We start from the raw sequence: 15,946 nt of genomic DNA, 5'->3' as shown, positions 1-15,946 counted from the left end.
TAAGATTAAATCATCAACATGTTCATATTTAACCAATTAATCACGACCAAGATGAAAAACCCAACCAACTAAAGAAGCTCAAGTTTTACACAACAAACAGGACCACATACTAACAAGAGTAATCACAACCACCACCTCAGTTACAGTATAAATATCCAATATTACCCAATCAGAGCACACTGTTTAGTCACGTGGTACCAAAACCAACCAATCAGAGATAAGTATCTTAACACGTGATATTCACTCAACTAATCAGGAATGGGTATTCAGTCACGCGGGCGCCGGTTACACCTTTTAGGGAACTTTGGTATAATCGGGTGGATTTTTCATCTGTTAAGTGGGAGGTCTGCCACAGATCCTCCCAAATAAAGAGACGGGCGTGTTGTCCGTTGTGAGATGTCAGATTGTGACGGCTTGAGGCGTCTTGCAACTCATATCCGTGACATTTCGAAACTTTATTTATTAGGATCCGTCATATTCTAATACGCTAATTTCAAATATTCTAATAAGCTTATTGCAAAGGAAGGGAGGATACCTGAACAAAGAAAGAGAGGCGCCTGGAAACAAGATATAATTAAAATACAAACGAATCTGATTGCTGGCAATAGTTAGATTAAGACACACAATGGACTTGTAAGAGGTTGCAGCACGGAGCTGGAAGACCTGTATTTGTAGCTAGATGAGACTCTGCGGTTATTGTTAGCTCAGATAACAAGGATTATACACTTGGACCGCTTCTACTCTTCACACAAAATAACGCGTCTCTTATTGTACGCTAGTGTGTTAGATTGAAGTTAAAACGCTTCAAATATTATAATATAAAGGAACTCTAATCTTATCTGAATATTCTGTTAAAAAGGATATATTTCTGAAGAAATTCTAGATAACAGTTTTTGGTGCAACTGTTTTCTGCAGCAAACAGCATTTGTAGGTAGTTGATCTAGCAGGACACGTGACATTTCTAAACCAATAGATTTGGTTGATAGTTGGGATGTGAGCCATATTTTTCAGACACATGACAGCAATTAACCAATAAACTTCAATTAAATCCTCGAATTAATATCACGTGTCACAACTAATATGGCTGACCTCCGAACTGTTAACCAAATATATAAGCTGCCAAAGTACGCCGAGGAAGCGCTCCGTGCTCCATGATGTGTGAAAGAAGATGTGTTTCTTATCTCTGTGTATGTGATACTACTGTTATTATAAATATTCCTCTCTCTCTCGGTAGTGATACAAATAATATCATTGACACGACAAAGCTGCTGTTAACATATTATTAGGTTTACGAAAAGTAAGTGGCAGCCGGCCAAAGTTATCATACTATTGTCTATTTGTGGTTTAATAACGATATAGTACAGAACTCAGAGCTCAGAGATTATGGCTGTTAGATTTAAGAGAATGTAAAAGATCATTCCATAGCTCACTGAATAATCTAACTTGTGCAATATAGCTGGTCATGTGACTAACCTGAGCTGGTGAACCCAATCTTACTGCCCAGCTACTAAAATAAGGAATTAAAATGAGGGGTCACGTGCAACCTACATTATACGTCTAAACTTCATAAGGATTAAATCTCAGATTTCCTTTTGGCTACACTTACTCACAGGAATTAAAGTACGTCTTACTTCTCATTAAAACTTTCAGCACCATGTATCAGAGGTAGCATACCTACTCAGAGTGGATATTGACCATCTTAACTCAAACTTCAAAGTAACTGTATCTGTAAGCCGACTACTAGATGCTACACAGAGTAACTGACTCATGCGATATATTCGCGTTTACACTGCAGAGAATCGTGAGTAGCGGACATTTAACGCTGAGACATAACAAGTAGTCCAATTAGAAAGCGGCAATCGTATTGTGGTCCTGCAACATGGCTCAAAACAATTGAACAGACAATCACACAAAGTCATGCGTTTCTTGGAAAGCAGTCCTAGTTTTATCGCACAGGAAGCACGAAAAAGAACCGACAAAAAACAAAACGAACTTGTTCTTTTTACCAGTGCTGAAAGGCGGGCGCCAGCTAATTATATAAAACCAGGCGCTTGTTAAGGTAGGAATACCTTCTACCTAGTGTTAACCGCTAACAATTACATAGTACAGATATCAAATACGATACCGATATCAAGTAATATCCTCGGAGCAGCACAAAGGTAAAAGTGTTCTGGACACAACTGGTCTACAAGGATAATAAGTCTACTGGTCTATAAATCTACTGGTTGGAGAGTTAAAGAACGTGTCTAAATTGAAAATACGACTGGTATATCAGGTAGGCTACCGAGACCGTCGCAATAGGAGCCGCTGATATACCGAAAAACGGCAGCATTCCGACGGAACCGGCAGCAAACTTGTAACACATGAAGCAATTCGCGGGATATTCACAAGTACAAAGCGTAACTTAAAGTCTTCAATAAGGAGAAAGAAACGAAGTGAAATATGTGGAAGAAACTCTCACTTTAGAAAAAGAACTGATAAAGAACAAAGCCTAATAGCTCTGAGAGTGTCAGGGAAACAATAGGCACAATATGTTTGTTGCTGTTTGTTAGTGAGGACTGTGCCTTGTAACAATAGGGACATGAAAAATATTCGCCTTTAAAGTGCTATTTTCGTGAAGAAAATATCACTTTAAGGCAGCAACTTCTATTGTAGGTACTGTAACTCCTACTTCTATTGTAGGACTTAAAATATGAACTGCTATGGTTATGGAGGCGAGGCACGTTTGTGATTTTGTTTTAGAGACAGAATAAGGAGTTTGCTTCTCCACGAGATTTTGGGAATAAAAACATCGAAGGAAACTAAATGTACATTACCCAAAAACAACATATAGTCTATCTATAAAAAACGATAAAAACGCACATAAAAAGCTTCCTTTAGGAGTAGGATTTGAAATATTATCTCTGTTTCGCTGCACTATTTGACCCATGATGGCTACAGAAGTATCAGGGTAGTGAATAGTACGATTGGATGGTACACAGAGTAGTAGCGCCTAACCTAGCCATGCTTGACTTTGTGATATACTAATATATTACACGAATAATAATTAACTTCCCTTCACCGTCATTAATACGCACGATTGAGTAAAACAACAAACTACACAAAAACTTTCACCCACAAGTATTATAGTAAGTAAAGCAGTAGTACCAACATCACTGTTCAGTATCCATTAAGCTAAGCCCCCATACGACAGAAACTAAAACAGTCCATGTCACTGAGTGGTACTCAACGTCAAAACAGACCGTACTAACTGTACTACTAAACAGTCAACATAAAGATATTACTTTACATGCCAAACTTTAATAAAGGTATATACTTTAAACTCTAAAGTTGTCAGCAGTTTCTACTTCAACAGGTTGCTGCTGTTGAAGTATATATTGTAAAACTCAAAACACTACAAGCTAAAGTACAGACTAAGATAATTGGGAGCAGAAAGTAAAAGCTAGAGTACAAACTAAGGGAAGTAAGAGTTGAAAGTAAAAGCTAGAGTACAAACTAAGGGAAGTAAGAGTTGAAAGTAAAAGCTAGAGTACAAACTAAGGGAAGTTAGAGTTGAAAGTACTAGCTAGATTACTGATTAGGAAGGTAAACAGAACGTATTACTACTACTTCTAAAATACTACTTCTAAACTGCCATAACATTAAAATAAGCAGCCACCTACAGCTGGCCACATGGCAGCTTGATGGGGGCCACCACTATCAGGGAACATGCAATTAGACAAGAATTCAAAACATCCCACGAAAGAGAAAGGGGGGGGGGGGCGGGGGTTGACACATCAGTAAAGTTTAGGAGTAGCACTGCCTAAAACTATGCCCCCCCCCTCTCCGTCTCATGCTCACTTCACACGTCTATAAAATACATAGACCTGGGAACAATGAGGCCAGTCATGAAGGAGCCAGAGAGAGAGAGAGAGAAGTTTGTAGAGGTGGTAAAATAGATGTCGAGCTAATTGGGGGCAGCTAATTGGCAAGCGAGAGAGGAGATAATCTGTTCAATTACGGGGAGGATGTCCCCAATTATTACTTATCGTGTACTCCAAGTCAAAGGGTTGTATTATTTGTAGATATCAGGGACGTTTCTAGCAAAAGGAGCAGTTTTGGTTGGTTCTAAACGTTTCCCTGTTTTATATACTTAATACAACAGTAAAATTCAGAACTTCCTCTCTTCACTATTCACCCATACAATACCGTTATCTTCATATCTCCTATCAGCTTATTCGTGCAAAACGAAGACCGGTTGGTAAGTGGCCCGATTAGCAGTGCAAAACAGGAAATGAAGTTGGTGCGGTGGAACGACTTAAACATTAATATGTCGAAGGGGGCACTGTCCCCAAAATAAATTGCATATACTCAATAGCGATTAATATAACTGTGATTTGGTGACTTCTGATTGTGGTTTGTGAGGTATTGTGAGGTTTTGAGAGATACTGGGGTACTACAGAAATGGCATCAGATAGTTGCCCAAATATGGTGTGACAGACATAGTGGACAAGTTCTCACTACCAAGGATCATCGGCTTCATACAAGCAACAAAACGATTCACCAAATGCGGAGAAAACAAAGTTTAACTTTTTTCTCCACTAATTAATACTTTACCGGGGTAAGCACAGGGCTCCAATGCTCTATCTTACAGTGGTCATGATCTATCCAATAGTGATAATGACCACAGCTCCCTACGAAGAAGAAGAAGAAGAAGGTGCGAGATGTTTAATGAGAAACATGTCAAGCGTAGCGGAGGAGAAAGTAGTAACATAGTTCCGGTACAGCAATTCTGAACAAATGTTAACTTTCTGACCTATTGGATGCGTTCATTCTGTAAAACTTTTAAAGTTTAAAACAAAAAGCTGGTACACGAAAGTGAGGCACGAACTACAACATTACCAATCCATCAACAGATCAGCTGAAGCACAGTCGCCAACTATCAACAGTTCAACTGAAGCACAGTGGCCAGCTGTCCAGCAAGCCTGCTAGCTTTCAACGCTTATTACCGAGGTTTAAGTCTGAACATGTAACTAGAGCTCTGCCGGCAAATATACGGTAAAACCAGGCCAACTTTAGGAAACCTTAGTTTTAAACTGAGTAAAGGTTTTACAAGACAAGTTTTATAAATATAACAAGAGAGAGAAGAGTATGATCGAATAAGGAGAGTGTGGGAAAATAAGAGTACAGCACTGGAGAGAGAGAGTTTGGATTACAATCCAGGATTTTAATGAACTTAACAGTAATTTGCCACATTGCTCTGCACTGTTAATTAACAATCGGATACTATATTCGGCGTGTTTAATGCGCAGATCAGAGCTTATGACCTGCTAATAAAACGTTGAATGAACGTATACAATATCAATTTATCAAACACAATTCAGACACCAAAGCAACAGAAAAGAGAAACAACAAACATTAGAGACTGTGCAAGATAACAATCATATGAGGTGCCAGGAATGTGGGACGATACCAACACGTTCCCATCACAGGACCAGTAAATCTCCGTAAATTCCTGTGTAATGAAATAAGTATCAATATGGGGGCCGAGAGAGAGAGAGTGTAATGAACTTAACGCCGTGCAATGTAGACACTAGTGTTGGGAACTGGATACCAGAACTGCAGCTACCTCGTGAGGGAACGGTTACAAGTTACAAGGTGTAAAACCTCATTAAATATTCACTGTATACATAATGAGGTTTTAATGAGACTAATTGATATAATGTACTCTAAAAACATATGTTGGAACAGGTTGGAGCAGTGAACAAGCATTAGAAAGTATAATGAGTTTTGCCGCCCAACAAAGTGGCGTGATGTTCTAAAGACACGAGGTTAAGAATTGGAAGTTAGCCAAATCTGCCAACAGGACACTTCTCATGGTATATATAATAGAGGGGACCTGGTTAGTGTTTTAAAGGAAATTAGAGTTAACAAGTCGTGAGAACTAAAGCTGTACATCTCAACAGAGTATAACAATGTTTCTTGATATCAGCTTGGGTTCTACATTTAGTATGCACAAAAGAAGACACCTAATAAGAAACGAACAACATATTTGTTTACAGTAGCTATGAAATCCTACTTAAAGAGTGAAGACTCTGCAGTCTTCACCTTATATGGTCATATGAGTCGGTCATCTGCACTCCTTATATACCAGCACTATATAGACTGTATTATAAACAAACAGAGAATGTGCAGCTTCGCAATATACCAAAACGCAGTGTCAAAAACAAAAGGAAAATGTAATCAAACTAAGTGAAACAGAACGAAACAGCAAGAAGCAGGACATTGAAGGTATTTGAAGGTATTTGAAGGTATTTAAAGGTATTTGAAGGTATTTGAAGGTATTTGAAAATATCAGATTAACACCTGCTAACAATAAGGACAGTCATGTAGGGGCCACAGAGAGAAGCGAGACATTGAAAGTATTTGAAGATATGCAAGGTATGAGGAGGAGGAAGGAGGTAGGAAGAGAGGAGTGGTGGGGTCCAATAAGTGTCATTCAACAGAACTCTAATTGTAATAGGTATGATAAGAATTTGATGTCACGGTGATCTTAGAGGCATCCTGAGAATCCCACTACTAAATAATTATAACGTGCACGTTGCATACGTCACGTACTTGCTGATCAAATAATTTGAATAATGGAAATACATTAGGTTGGTTCAAAAAAACCAAAATTTCTCAAATTTTGCTGAGTATAAGCTCAAACTTTGATCCCATGGCTAAAACACCCCCAAAAAAATTTTTTTGGTCCAACTCGTCTGGGATGGGACTGCACATGCCACGCCCTAATTTTTTGAGGTGCTTATACAGGTAAAATTCTTAAAATTGCCGTTTTTGACCTTTAAACGTCTAGATAGGGTCCCGAAAGCAATGGAGTGTAATATAAATGTGATAAAAACGTTAACTTTAGTCAAGGTCTCATGTCTTTACGACCTTAGCATCAACATGTCTCTGCGCCTCCATTTTAAGGCGCGGTCGCGTCTCAACCATTGCTCAGTAAAGGTCGTAGAGACATGAGACTTCAACTAAAGTTAACCTTTTCCTACCATTTATATTAGAGTAGCACAGATTCAGAGCTGTAAACACATTCCTTTATCCTTAAAACGACGATCATATGAATTTTGCCTGTAAAAGTTGATATCTTGATGTCAATTAACATCGCAAGCTTTTGAAATTAAAATTAATTAAATGAGTCATAATTCTTCACACAATATTCACACACAATATGAAAATATAAATACAGGAAGTCTTTCTTGGATTCGACATTGAACTTTTCTCGGTCCCTGCACTGGAAAGTGGAACTGATCCTTTAGGTTTAAAGAAGTCAGCAGGTTCTGATTTAGGTACCCTGGTTTTCGGATCGCCATGTCTTCACAAGCAAGCTGTTTAATCTTCGTTGCCAAAAAGAATTTGTTGCCAGAGGAATATTTTCGTCAAACTAGGATTTAAATGAGGTCCTTATAATTTCTTTATGACTCGTCAGCTATAGGATAAGCATTGATGAGGTCCAATAATTCCTTCATAGCTCGTCACTGACAGGATCATTATCAACGATATCCAATGATTCCTTCATAGCTCGTCACCGGTCACTGACAGGGTCACCGATCACTATTAATAAGGTCTGATGATTTCTTCGTGACTAACGAGGTACAGTAATCTCTTACTGATACGTCAAGCCAAGTTAAGTAAATAACTATAAATATCCAAGCATTAGCTAACAAAATAGCATCTGGTTCTAATTCCTTTACCAAGTTATCAGTAATGGATCTAAATGAATCTTTTCTGTAAACTGATCTTCTTAAAGCTGAAGGACTGATTCCCTCTCCAGTCCCCAAGATGGGAATATTTGTTAAATTATTGTAGGATTCATGAAGAGGGGAAATTCTCCACGGTATGCTTGCGTTCTTCTGTAGGATGATGCCATAGCTGCCATATTCCCAATACTCGAACAGCTCGTTCTCGACAGTGACAACAGCAGTATACAAATTCACAAACTGCTCATTCATAAACATAAGGCTCCGGAATGCGACTTCATTTTAAGAGAGCTTGGAAGAGGGCAAATTCCCCCAGTAATGTTTGTTTTCACTAGCATTGTAATGCAAGAAATTTTGCAACACAATGCAACCAACGAAGTTGTTCTTACCTCTGACAGTTCCAGGGTGTGGAGACGTGGAATCCAAGGAAGATTTTCTGTATTTTTTCATATTGCGTGTAATATAAATATTGTGTGTTAAGTATTATGATTCATTTAATTAATTTTAATTTCAAAAGCTTACGATGTTAATTGACATCAAGATATCAACTTTTACAGGCAAAATTCATATGATTGTCGTTTTAAGGATGAAAGAATGTGTTTAGAGCTCTGAATCTGTGCTACTCTAATATAAATGGTAGGAAAAGGTTAACTTTAGTTGAAGTCTCATGTCTCTACGACCTTTACTGAGCAATGGTTGAGACGCGACCGCGCCTTAAAATGGAGGCGCAGAGACATGTTGATGCTAAGGTCGTAGAGACATCAGACCTTGACTAAAGTTAACCTTTTTATCACATTTATATTACACTCCATTGCTTTCGGGACCCTGTCTAGACGTTTTAAGGTCAAAAACGGCAATTTTAAGAATTTTACCTGTATAAGCACCTCACAAAATTAGGGCGTGGCATGTGCAGTCCCATCCCAGACGAGTTGGACCAAAAAAATTTTTTTGGGGGTGTTTTAGCCATGGGATCAACGTTTGAGCTTATACTCAGCAAAATTTGAGAAATTTTATTTTTTTTGAACCAACCTAAAATACATATTTGGGATGAATATCTGTTGGGAGGACTGGTATGATTGATGTGGAATCACTTAAATCACGAACAAGGCCGCTACGTAATTTAACACACAGGAAATTGGTTGTGGTAAATGGTAATGACTGGACGCTGTCAAACGCCAATTTCCGTGTCGTAGTGGGATCCAGATGATATCAGAAATACCTTAAATAACATCTAAGTAACCAACTTGAATAAAATAAAAAACACCATTAATATCAGAAGTACCAAACTATCAGGAACACCAAAAATATCGAGAAACGCTGATCATTCTATCATATTATGTAAGATGACAGCTATATGGCATGACACAGGAACTATTAACTGAGCAGTAGTACTACCACCACTAACTATAAGCTATATTGACAGTGCAATAGTAACTACAACTACTATTCCAGTAGAGTAACCAGTACGACAGTAACTACTAAATAGTGTCGAGTACAGCATACCGCGAACTGACAGCCTGCCCTTTGAGAAGAGCAATAACGTCTCTGATAACCGCACTGTCACATATTATTGTGAGGAGATATGACAGGGTAAGATAGCAGGAACTCAACCCACGTGACAGGAACTCAAACCACGTGACAGGAACTCAAACCACGTGACGGGAACTGAGACCACGTGGTTAAATACCTTTATTATGTGTCGGAGGAGATAGTAGCCAAAACTTTTAATGTCTTTGAATATAAAATACTGATAACTGCTGGTTGTTATTCCCCGAAATGTCAACTATCCTAAATGTCACCCAAGAAGATAAAAATAGTACTGCAATCAGGAGTACCGCACTTCAACTGCCCCATTCCTCTATAGTTACTGAGTGACACTTCAACTGCCCCATTCCTCTATAGTTACTGAGTGACACTTCAAATTCACCATTCCGTTATAGTGACATCTCTTTGGTGAGGCATTCTCACGAGAAGTATCTGCTATCTCCCCCCCCCCCTCTCATTCTCAACCAGACAAAATGCCAGACAGGAGGAACCACCACTGACAGTGACACTTTGGTGAGCCGATATATAACTGTCACTCACCCTGTCTCGGTCATTGATCTAGCAATTCACATATTTTAGGAAGATATAATAATACATTATTAGAGAGATATTCAGGAGATATTAAGGAGATATTAAGGAGACAGGAGATATTAAGGAGATATTAAGGAGATATTAAGGAGATATTCAGGAGATATTAATGAGATATTAAGGAGATATCAGAAGATATTAAGGAGATATTAAGGAGATGTTAAGGAGATATTAAGGAGATATCAGAAGGTGAGATAGCAGGAGAACACGGACTACTTGATTAAATACCTTGATCAGGTGAGGATTAGATAAAACTTTCATTATGTGAAATTTATATAGAGCCCAACATGGGACATTTTACGGCGTTTTAAAAGTTGACATTTGTAGTATTGGATCTGAAGCCTGTTAGTAACCAAAACGTCACTCGTGAGAAATTATACTGAAATTTGTATTATTCAACATATAACACATGATGTGTTATCGTATGTTGAATTATGTAACACATTTCTTTAGAGCGACACTTTGGCGCATTCTGCTCCCGTATATGCTCTTATCATCCCAAAGTGCCACTTTTGCGTCAATTCACAGCTGATAATCCTCAAATCCTCATTGCATTCAGGACTGTGACAGGTGAGTGACTCAGATTACCATGTCACGTGGGGTCACTCACATGGTCACGTGGGATCACTCAGATGCAATGGTCACGTGGGATCACTCAAATGGTGTCCCGTCTGGGATATCCGTGACGTCACGATTGTGTTTGGTTTGAGGTGTCACACTAATGACACTTCAGGGTTATAGGAGAAGTGTGTCACTTATCTTAGAGGAATGGGTCATGTGATAGACGAACTTAATTTGGGAACTTCATTGAGGATCATGAAGCAGAAATAATTGAATAAAATACATAATGCGATAACTTATCGCATTTTGTTATACATAAAGACATGTCTTTAAATTCATTCAGCTCACCAAATATTCTCCATACCTAAATTTCTACCATAACGATCCTTTTTTTAAACTGAGAGCAAGTTAATTCCAGCCACCCATACTAACTTGATTTCTTTTTATAAATAATAAAAAATAAGAAGCTAGAACCCACCCCTCACCGTACAAACTGTACCTGCACAGTATGTCACTGTCTAAAATATCTGTCTCCTTCAAATATCTGATTTAAAATCATATCGCTACTAATTTCACAGATTATTAAAATTACCATCATTAGTACCAGGCGACGATTGTAATTTCTGTCACATTCTGTCAGGATTTCAGTAAAATTTCTCCTAGCAAACCGGTATTGGCTGACTTGACAGCCAGTAGTTTCACATCACCAGTTGCAAGGCGGGTAATTTCGCGGCAAGCTAATCATAAAATCCCAGTGGAAGAAAAAGTAGACATAATTAAAGTTGACATCATATCTAAACGAGAATTTCAAGTGAGTAACCGGTTACTATTGAAGCTGCCCAAGTGAGATACAAGAACGCATGTAGGCTGAAGCAAACTAAATTCTCAGCTTCGCTAGCACAGCAGTATATAATATATAATATTCGCTAGACCGTGTCAAGTCTTACAAGACTTATCCAACGCGAAACAAGTCATCACCACTCTTCAACTGTTCAGGATTACGTTATAAATTCCCTCCTAGTAGAGATTCATCGGTAAAGCCATATTAGATTTTCAGGAAAGCACGAAAAGTGGCGTCATACCTAATTACATTAACCCTGCAACAGTCACCTCAATCTGGGACAACATGACGACTGAAGATACTACCACTACCGTTAGCTTTACTATATAAGTACAGAAGATACTACCACTACCGTTAGCTTTACTATACAAGTACAGAATACTATAAAACCACGTAACGTCTCGTGAGACTATGTGATGACAGTAATTACAAGTAAATGTGAAAACTGACTACCACTACCACTACCACTCCAACCTGGCAACTATAAGATTCGTTTATGTTGCCTCTACTATCGCTACGTTAACTTATAAGTTATAACACTAGTACACGTTAAGTGTTAACTATAATACTAGTACACATCTGCAACAAGTCTGTTCAGGGTAAGGGGAGCCATTTAACTGAATTTTGACATTTTAATGTTGGGGACTGGCCCGTGGTACCAGCCAATGTTTACTCAAAAAATATATATAACATCAATGGTAATATGGTAATAAGAAATTCATCCCCGTGGGGCACATGCATAAATATAAAAGTTTAAAGGAAATCTCAAACTATTCAGTTTAGACTCTACCGGTAAAGTATGCAAGGAAGGTTTATAACTTAAAGTAAAAAAATGACAACCGGCGCTTGTCAGCCCTAGTTTTAGGCTCAGATCTAATTATAGGGTAACTATTAAGTAGTGCAGGGTAGCTGGGATACAAAGTTGAGACACTCGCTAGTTGAGGATGACAGTATTTTAGGTGGATGTTAATTTATGATTGCTGAGTTTTGCAATTTAAATGCCTGGTCGCTGTCAAGCTACATAAAATATTTCAAATTACCAAATCGTAAAAGAACCCAATCGAGTTAATATTATCAAATGAGTTAATAATCTTAATAACTAACCATGGCATGAGCAATGTCATCGTCAGTTGGTTTCTTCTGACCGTGTTTCGCTCCGCGGGTGATCATCTTAGCAAGTCGCTCATGGCAGTACTCCGCATACAATTGCACTGGAACCTGGACATTCCAGCGTTATAAGTACAGATCACGGAGTACAGAGAACAGAATGCAGTGCACACTGCACAGTACAGAGTACAAAATCGGTTTAAATTTTTAAATTTTGTATTGAACAATGAACATCTTGTAATTCTGTTTTTAAGTGAATAAATTCCAACCTCGCACTGGTTTAAGTCATTCTCTTTATTTTTGTACAAATAACCCTCCAGATAACCCTGGAATCGTATCGTTGGCGGGAAGTAGTAAAGATAAGCTGAGATCAACTTCCAACCCCATTCCAAAGATTTTCTGAAGGAGATGATTTGTGTTATAATTAGTAACGTTTTCTCTTCTTGTCAAGACCTTAAAAACCTTGAACGGAGGAGTAGTTTAAAAAAGTTCCAACTCAATAAACTCACGATTTATTATTGCAAGTGGTCTGTTTGATAACTTGCATGAAGAACTCATCCCTGAAGCACACTTTCTGCCAGCCATTAAATGTTAGCTCGGCAGCTCGTTTTAATCTCTCTTTGTCTTTTAATCCCTTGCCAACCTTAGTGTCCCCCATATACTCTTGTAGATCTATTGCGGTTAGTTAAGGAAAAAGAAGACCATTTCAAGAGGACATAGAAAGCCGACCCGTAAGTTTTTAACAGCTCTGAACAGTTAACAATGGTAAAATTTAGAGTACCCAATTCAATTGGCATCAACACTTTGATGATACAAAGAGGCCGCTCACAAAATACACTGCCCAAATCTTTGTCTATTTTCTATCTTACACTTATTGACAGTACAAACAGACGCGATTTTCACAGGCGGAAACCCTAAAACTGGACATACAGTAGGACATGTCATAGTGTTGCGGCAACTTTCACAAAACCTGTTAACCGTTGTTTTAGAGTATATTAGCGAGGCCAGAGAGGTGTTTATTAGATCACACATTACTACAATAATTGCATGTATGGATGAAATACTCTGTGTGTAGTGTTAACACGTTCTATACATATTTAGAGACCTTATATAGTTACAGCTCAAGGGATACTTTTACATTCACCTTGGATTCAACTGTCCAATCGCAAGGAAAGCTAAGTGTAGACTAACGAAAAAATGTGCTCAATTACAGCAGTTTTTCGAACGCCGAGACGGTTTAGTCATGTATTAAAGATTATAGTTAAGCGTGTCCAGATTTAATCGGGTCATGTGCGGAGTTTCACTATCTATATCGTGCGTAAGAGGAGGCTGTGTAAGCACATTGTACACATAGCTAGGTGTCAGCCGTGTTAAACAGAGCCCACCTTCAGATGACATGACGCTCAGAGCATCAGCAAGGAAGTTAAATTTACTGTTTCAGTTGAAGTCAAACCTGGGTCATGTGATCAAATCGAGTGAAAATTCCCACGCGCGCGCATTATAAATGCTGAGTAGTTGAATGCTTTTATTGCAGCGGCGTTCGAATAACTAGCAATAGCAAATAAGCGCAGATGTGTTGTGAGTGCCCGGGTATCATTTTACTGCCGTCAAATGTGTTTCATTGCAAATTTAGGCGTGATAAATATCTAAGCCATGAATTGAGCGCACGAGCGTCACGTACATTGTACGCTCTTATTGCACTCAAAATCAGATGGATTTCAATCAAAAGGATACTTTTAAACCAGATAACCGCATCTTTTCTAACTTCCTTGTCTTGAGTTAAAATTATAGGTTTCTTTATCTGATCCTGATTTTGGAAAATTAATGGTAATATACTTATATTAAGTCAAAATAACCATCGAACAAATATCTCTCTTTGAATTAGAGAAGCTAATTGGTCATGATAATACACAGCCAACTTACTGTGTTGAATGTTGACACCGTAAACTTATTTATTATTACTACACAATAATAAAATGACATTCAGTTAAGTACAAATCATACATACCTTTGAGTGTGCCAACATAGTAGCTATGGAGACTTTCTTGATAAAGCCACGAGGACGGTTGATGTGTTTCTTTACGAACTCCTTCTCTTTCGGTAGTTTTGGTATGGGAGATGTGGGGGAGCGTATTACAGGAGGCTTTTTACCACCTGAAATAGGAGATAGGTTAATATTTCAGTTAGAAACACAGAGTTGCGTGAATTGGTTAGGAAATAATCTTAGAAGTACAATAGCTAGTTCAGAGGGACACAGTCACGTGTTGTTGCAACTTAATCTCATCCAACCAAACCGACAATTTATCCGGAAGAATTGAGTAGATTGTCACCATGACACTATAAGCTATCGTGTCAAATATTGTCTACTTCTGAAATTGCTCTCAATTTGTAATTTTAAAACCAAGTCGGCCAGATGCTACAGTATAGATAACAAGTGGAAACAGAACGTGAATTCCTTTCTGTCTCATCAGGAATGTCAAGCATTATTTTTCAGTACTGTGTCACTGGTGAAGCGTAGACACTGAGTTGGTAAAAAACCATTCAACAACCAATTAACCAATTTACTACCAATAAACCTGTTTTGAGTACACTGCTATATCACTGCATACACTACTATGATATTATAGTAAAGTAAATTACTCCACGAATAACTAGGCAGGTACAGTACAGGGAGATTTACAGGGAGTTTAAGTTGGAGTGTCAAAGTGGACAGTAATGAACGTGTCAAATACCACCTAATTTACTGGCCACATTATACATGATATTATTCAGTCAATATGGGTATAATATAATATATATAGCATAGTATAAGGTTGTACGAGACAGCGGCGAGACAGTTCCCTCTTTCCGTCACGTGTCAGATTGGCAGTATGGTTACTTATACTATGGTAACTGGTAAGCTGATTGGTTAATCATTGTCACGTGTTAAGAAAACCCTGTTTTTACCCGAAATACTACGCGTGACCGTCGACCGATGATCCAAAAATCAAGTTCATCATAGATTGATGATAAAAAACGGCTCATAAAGCTGCATGCAACACTAGTTAACATGGTGCAGAGATTACAACAACATTCTTTGACTATTTTTAAACCTCCTTCCCATTCCTCACAGCTTTATATTACATGTAGATAAACCCCTCCCTGCCTGAGGTAATACTATGTGCACGTGCTTTGTGATCTGTGTTCTGTATTCTGTGATCTGTGTTCTGTATTGTATCATTATTCTATTATAATGATAATATACTGAACTGAATACCCGTAAATATTAGACAGTAATTGTTGACCACCAGTATATTAGATACCACCACTAGACACGTATATACTTAGTGTACAACACAACAACTAGCTCTCCTTTATAATATGAAGGTCGTTTAAATTACAATTACCTTGTATGGCCGCTAACGTGCGAGCAAAGCAAGTTAAATTTATAAAAACACCAGTCGTACGTATCTACAGGAGTATATCTTTAATACCGTCACAGTGTTTTAGATATGTTGTAATATTATCTGGTGGTTGTACAAGAGGGAGATCAAGAGGGAGCGTTGTGTTGGAGTGTGCAGGGAAATTA

General features: G+C 38.1%; 1 protein-coding gene across 14 annotated transcripts in view; it reads right to left on the bottom strand.

Moving 5' to 3' along the window:
- Positions 1–15,946, bottom strand: part of LOC134819296 (rho GTPase-activating protein 39-like) — a 59,896-nt gene that overhangs the window by 7,071 nt on the left and 36,879 nt on the right. For all 14 annotated transcript variants that reach the window (XM_063829175.1, XM_063829173.1, XM_063829167.1 and 11 more), the window contains 5 exons: positions 14,387–14,532; positions 14,113–14,185; positions 12,888–13,050; positions 12,648–12,777; positions 12,376–12,489 (listed from right to left, as the gene is read on the bottom strand). In XM_063829175.1, coding sequence (XP_063685245.1) covers positions 12,376–12,489; positions 12,648–12,777; positions 12,888–13,050; positions 14,113–14,185; positions 14,387–14,532 — 626 coding nt within the window. The remainder of the gene's footprint in view (positions 1–12,375; positions 12,490–12,647; positions 12,778–12,887; positions 13,051–14,112; positions 14,186–14,386; positions 14,533–15,946) is intronic.

The sequence above is a fragment of the Bolinopsis microptera genome, chromosome 8 (genome assembly GCF_026151205.1).
Source record: "Bolinopsis microptera isolate Bmic1 chromosome 8, MBARI_Bmic_1.0, whole genome shotgun sequence".
Classification (NCBI taxonomy): Eukaryota; Metazoa; Ctenophora; class Tentaculata; order Lobata; family Bolinopsidae; genus Bolinopsis; species Bolinopsis microptera.
The sequence above is the reverse complement of the archived record's forward strand: the minus strand, read 5'-3'. Positions and strand labels throughout refer to the sequence as shown.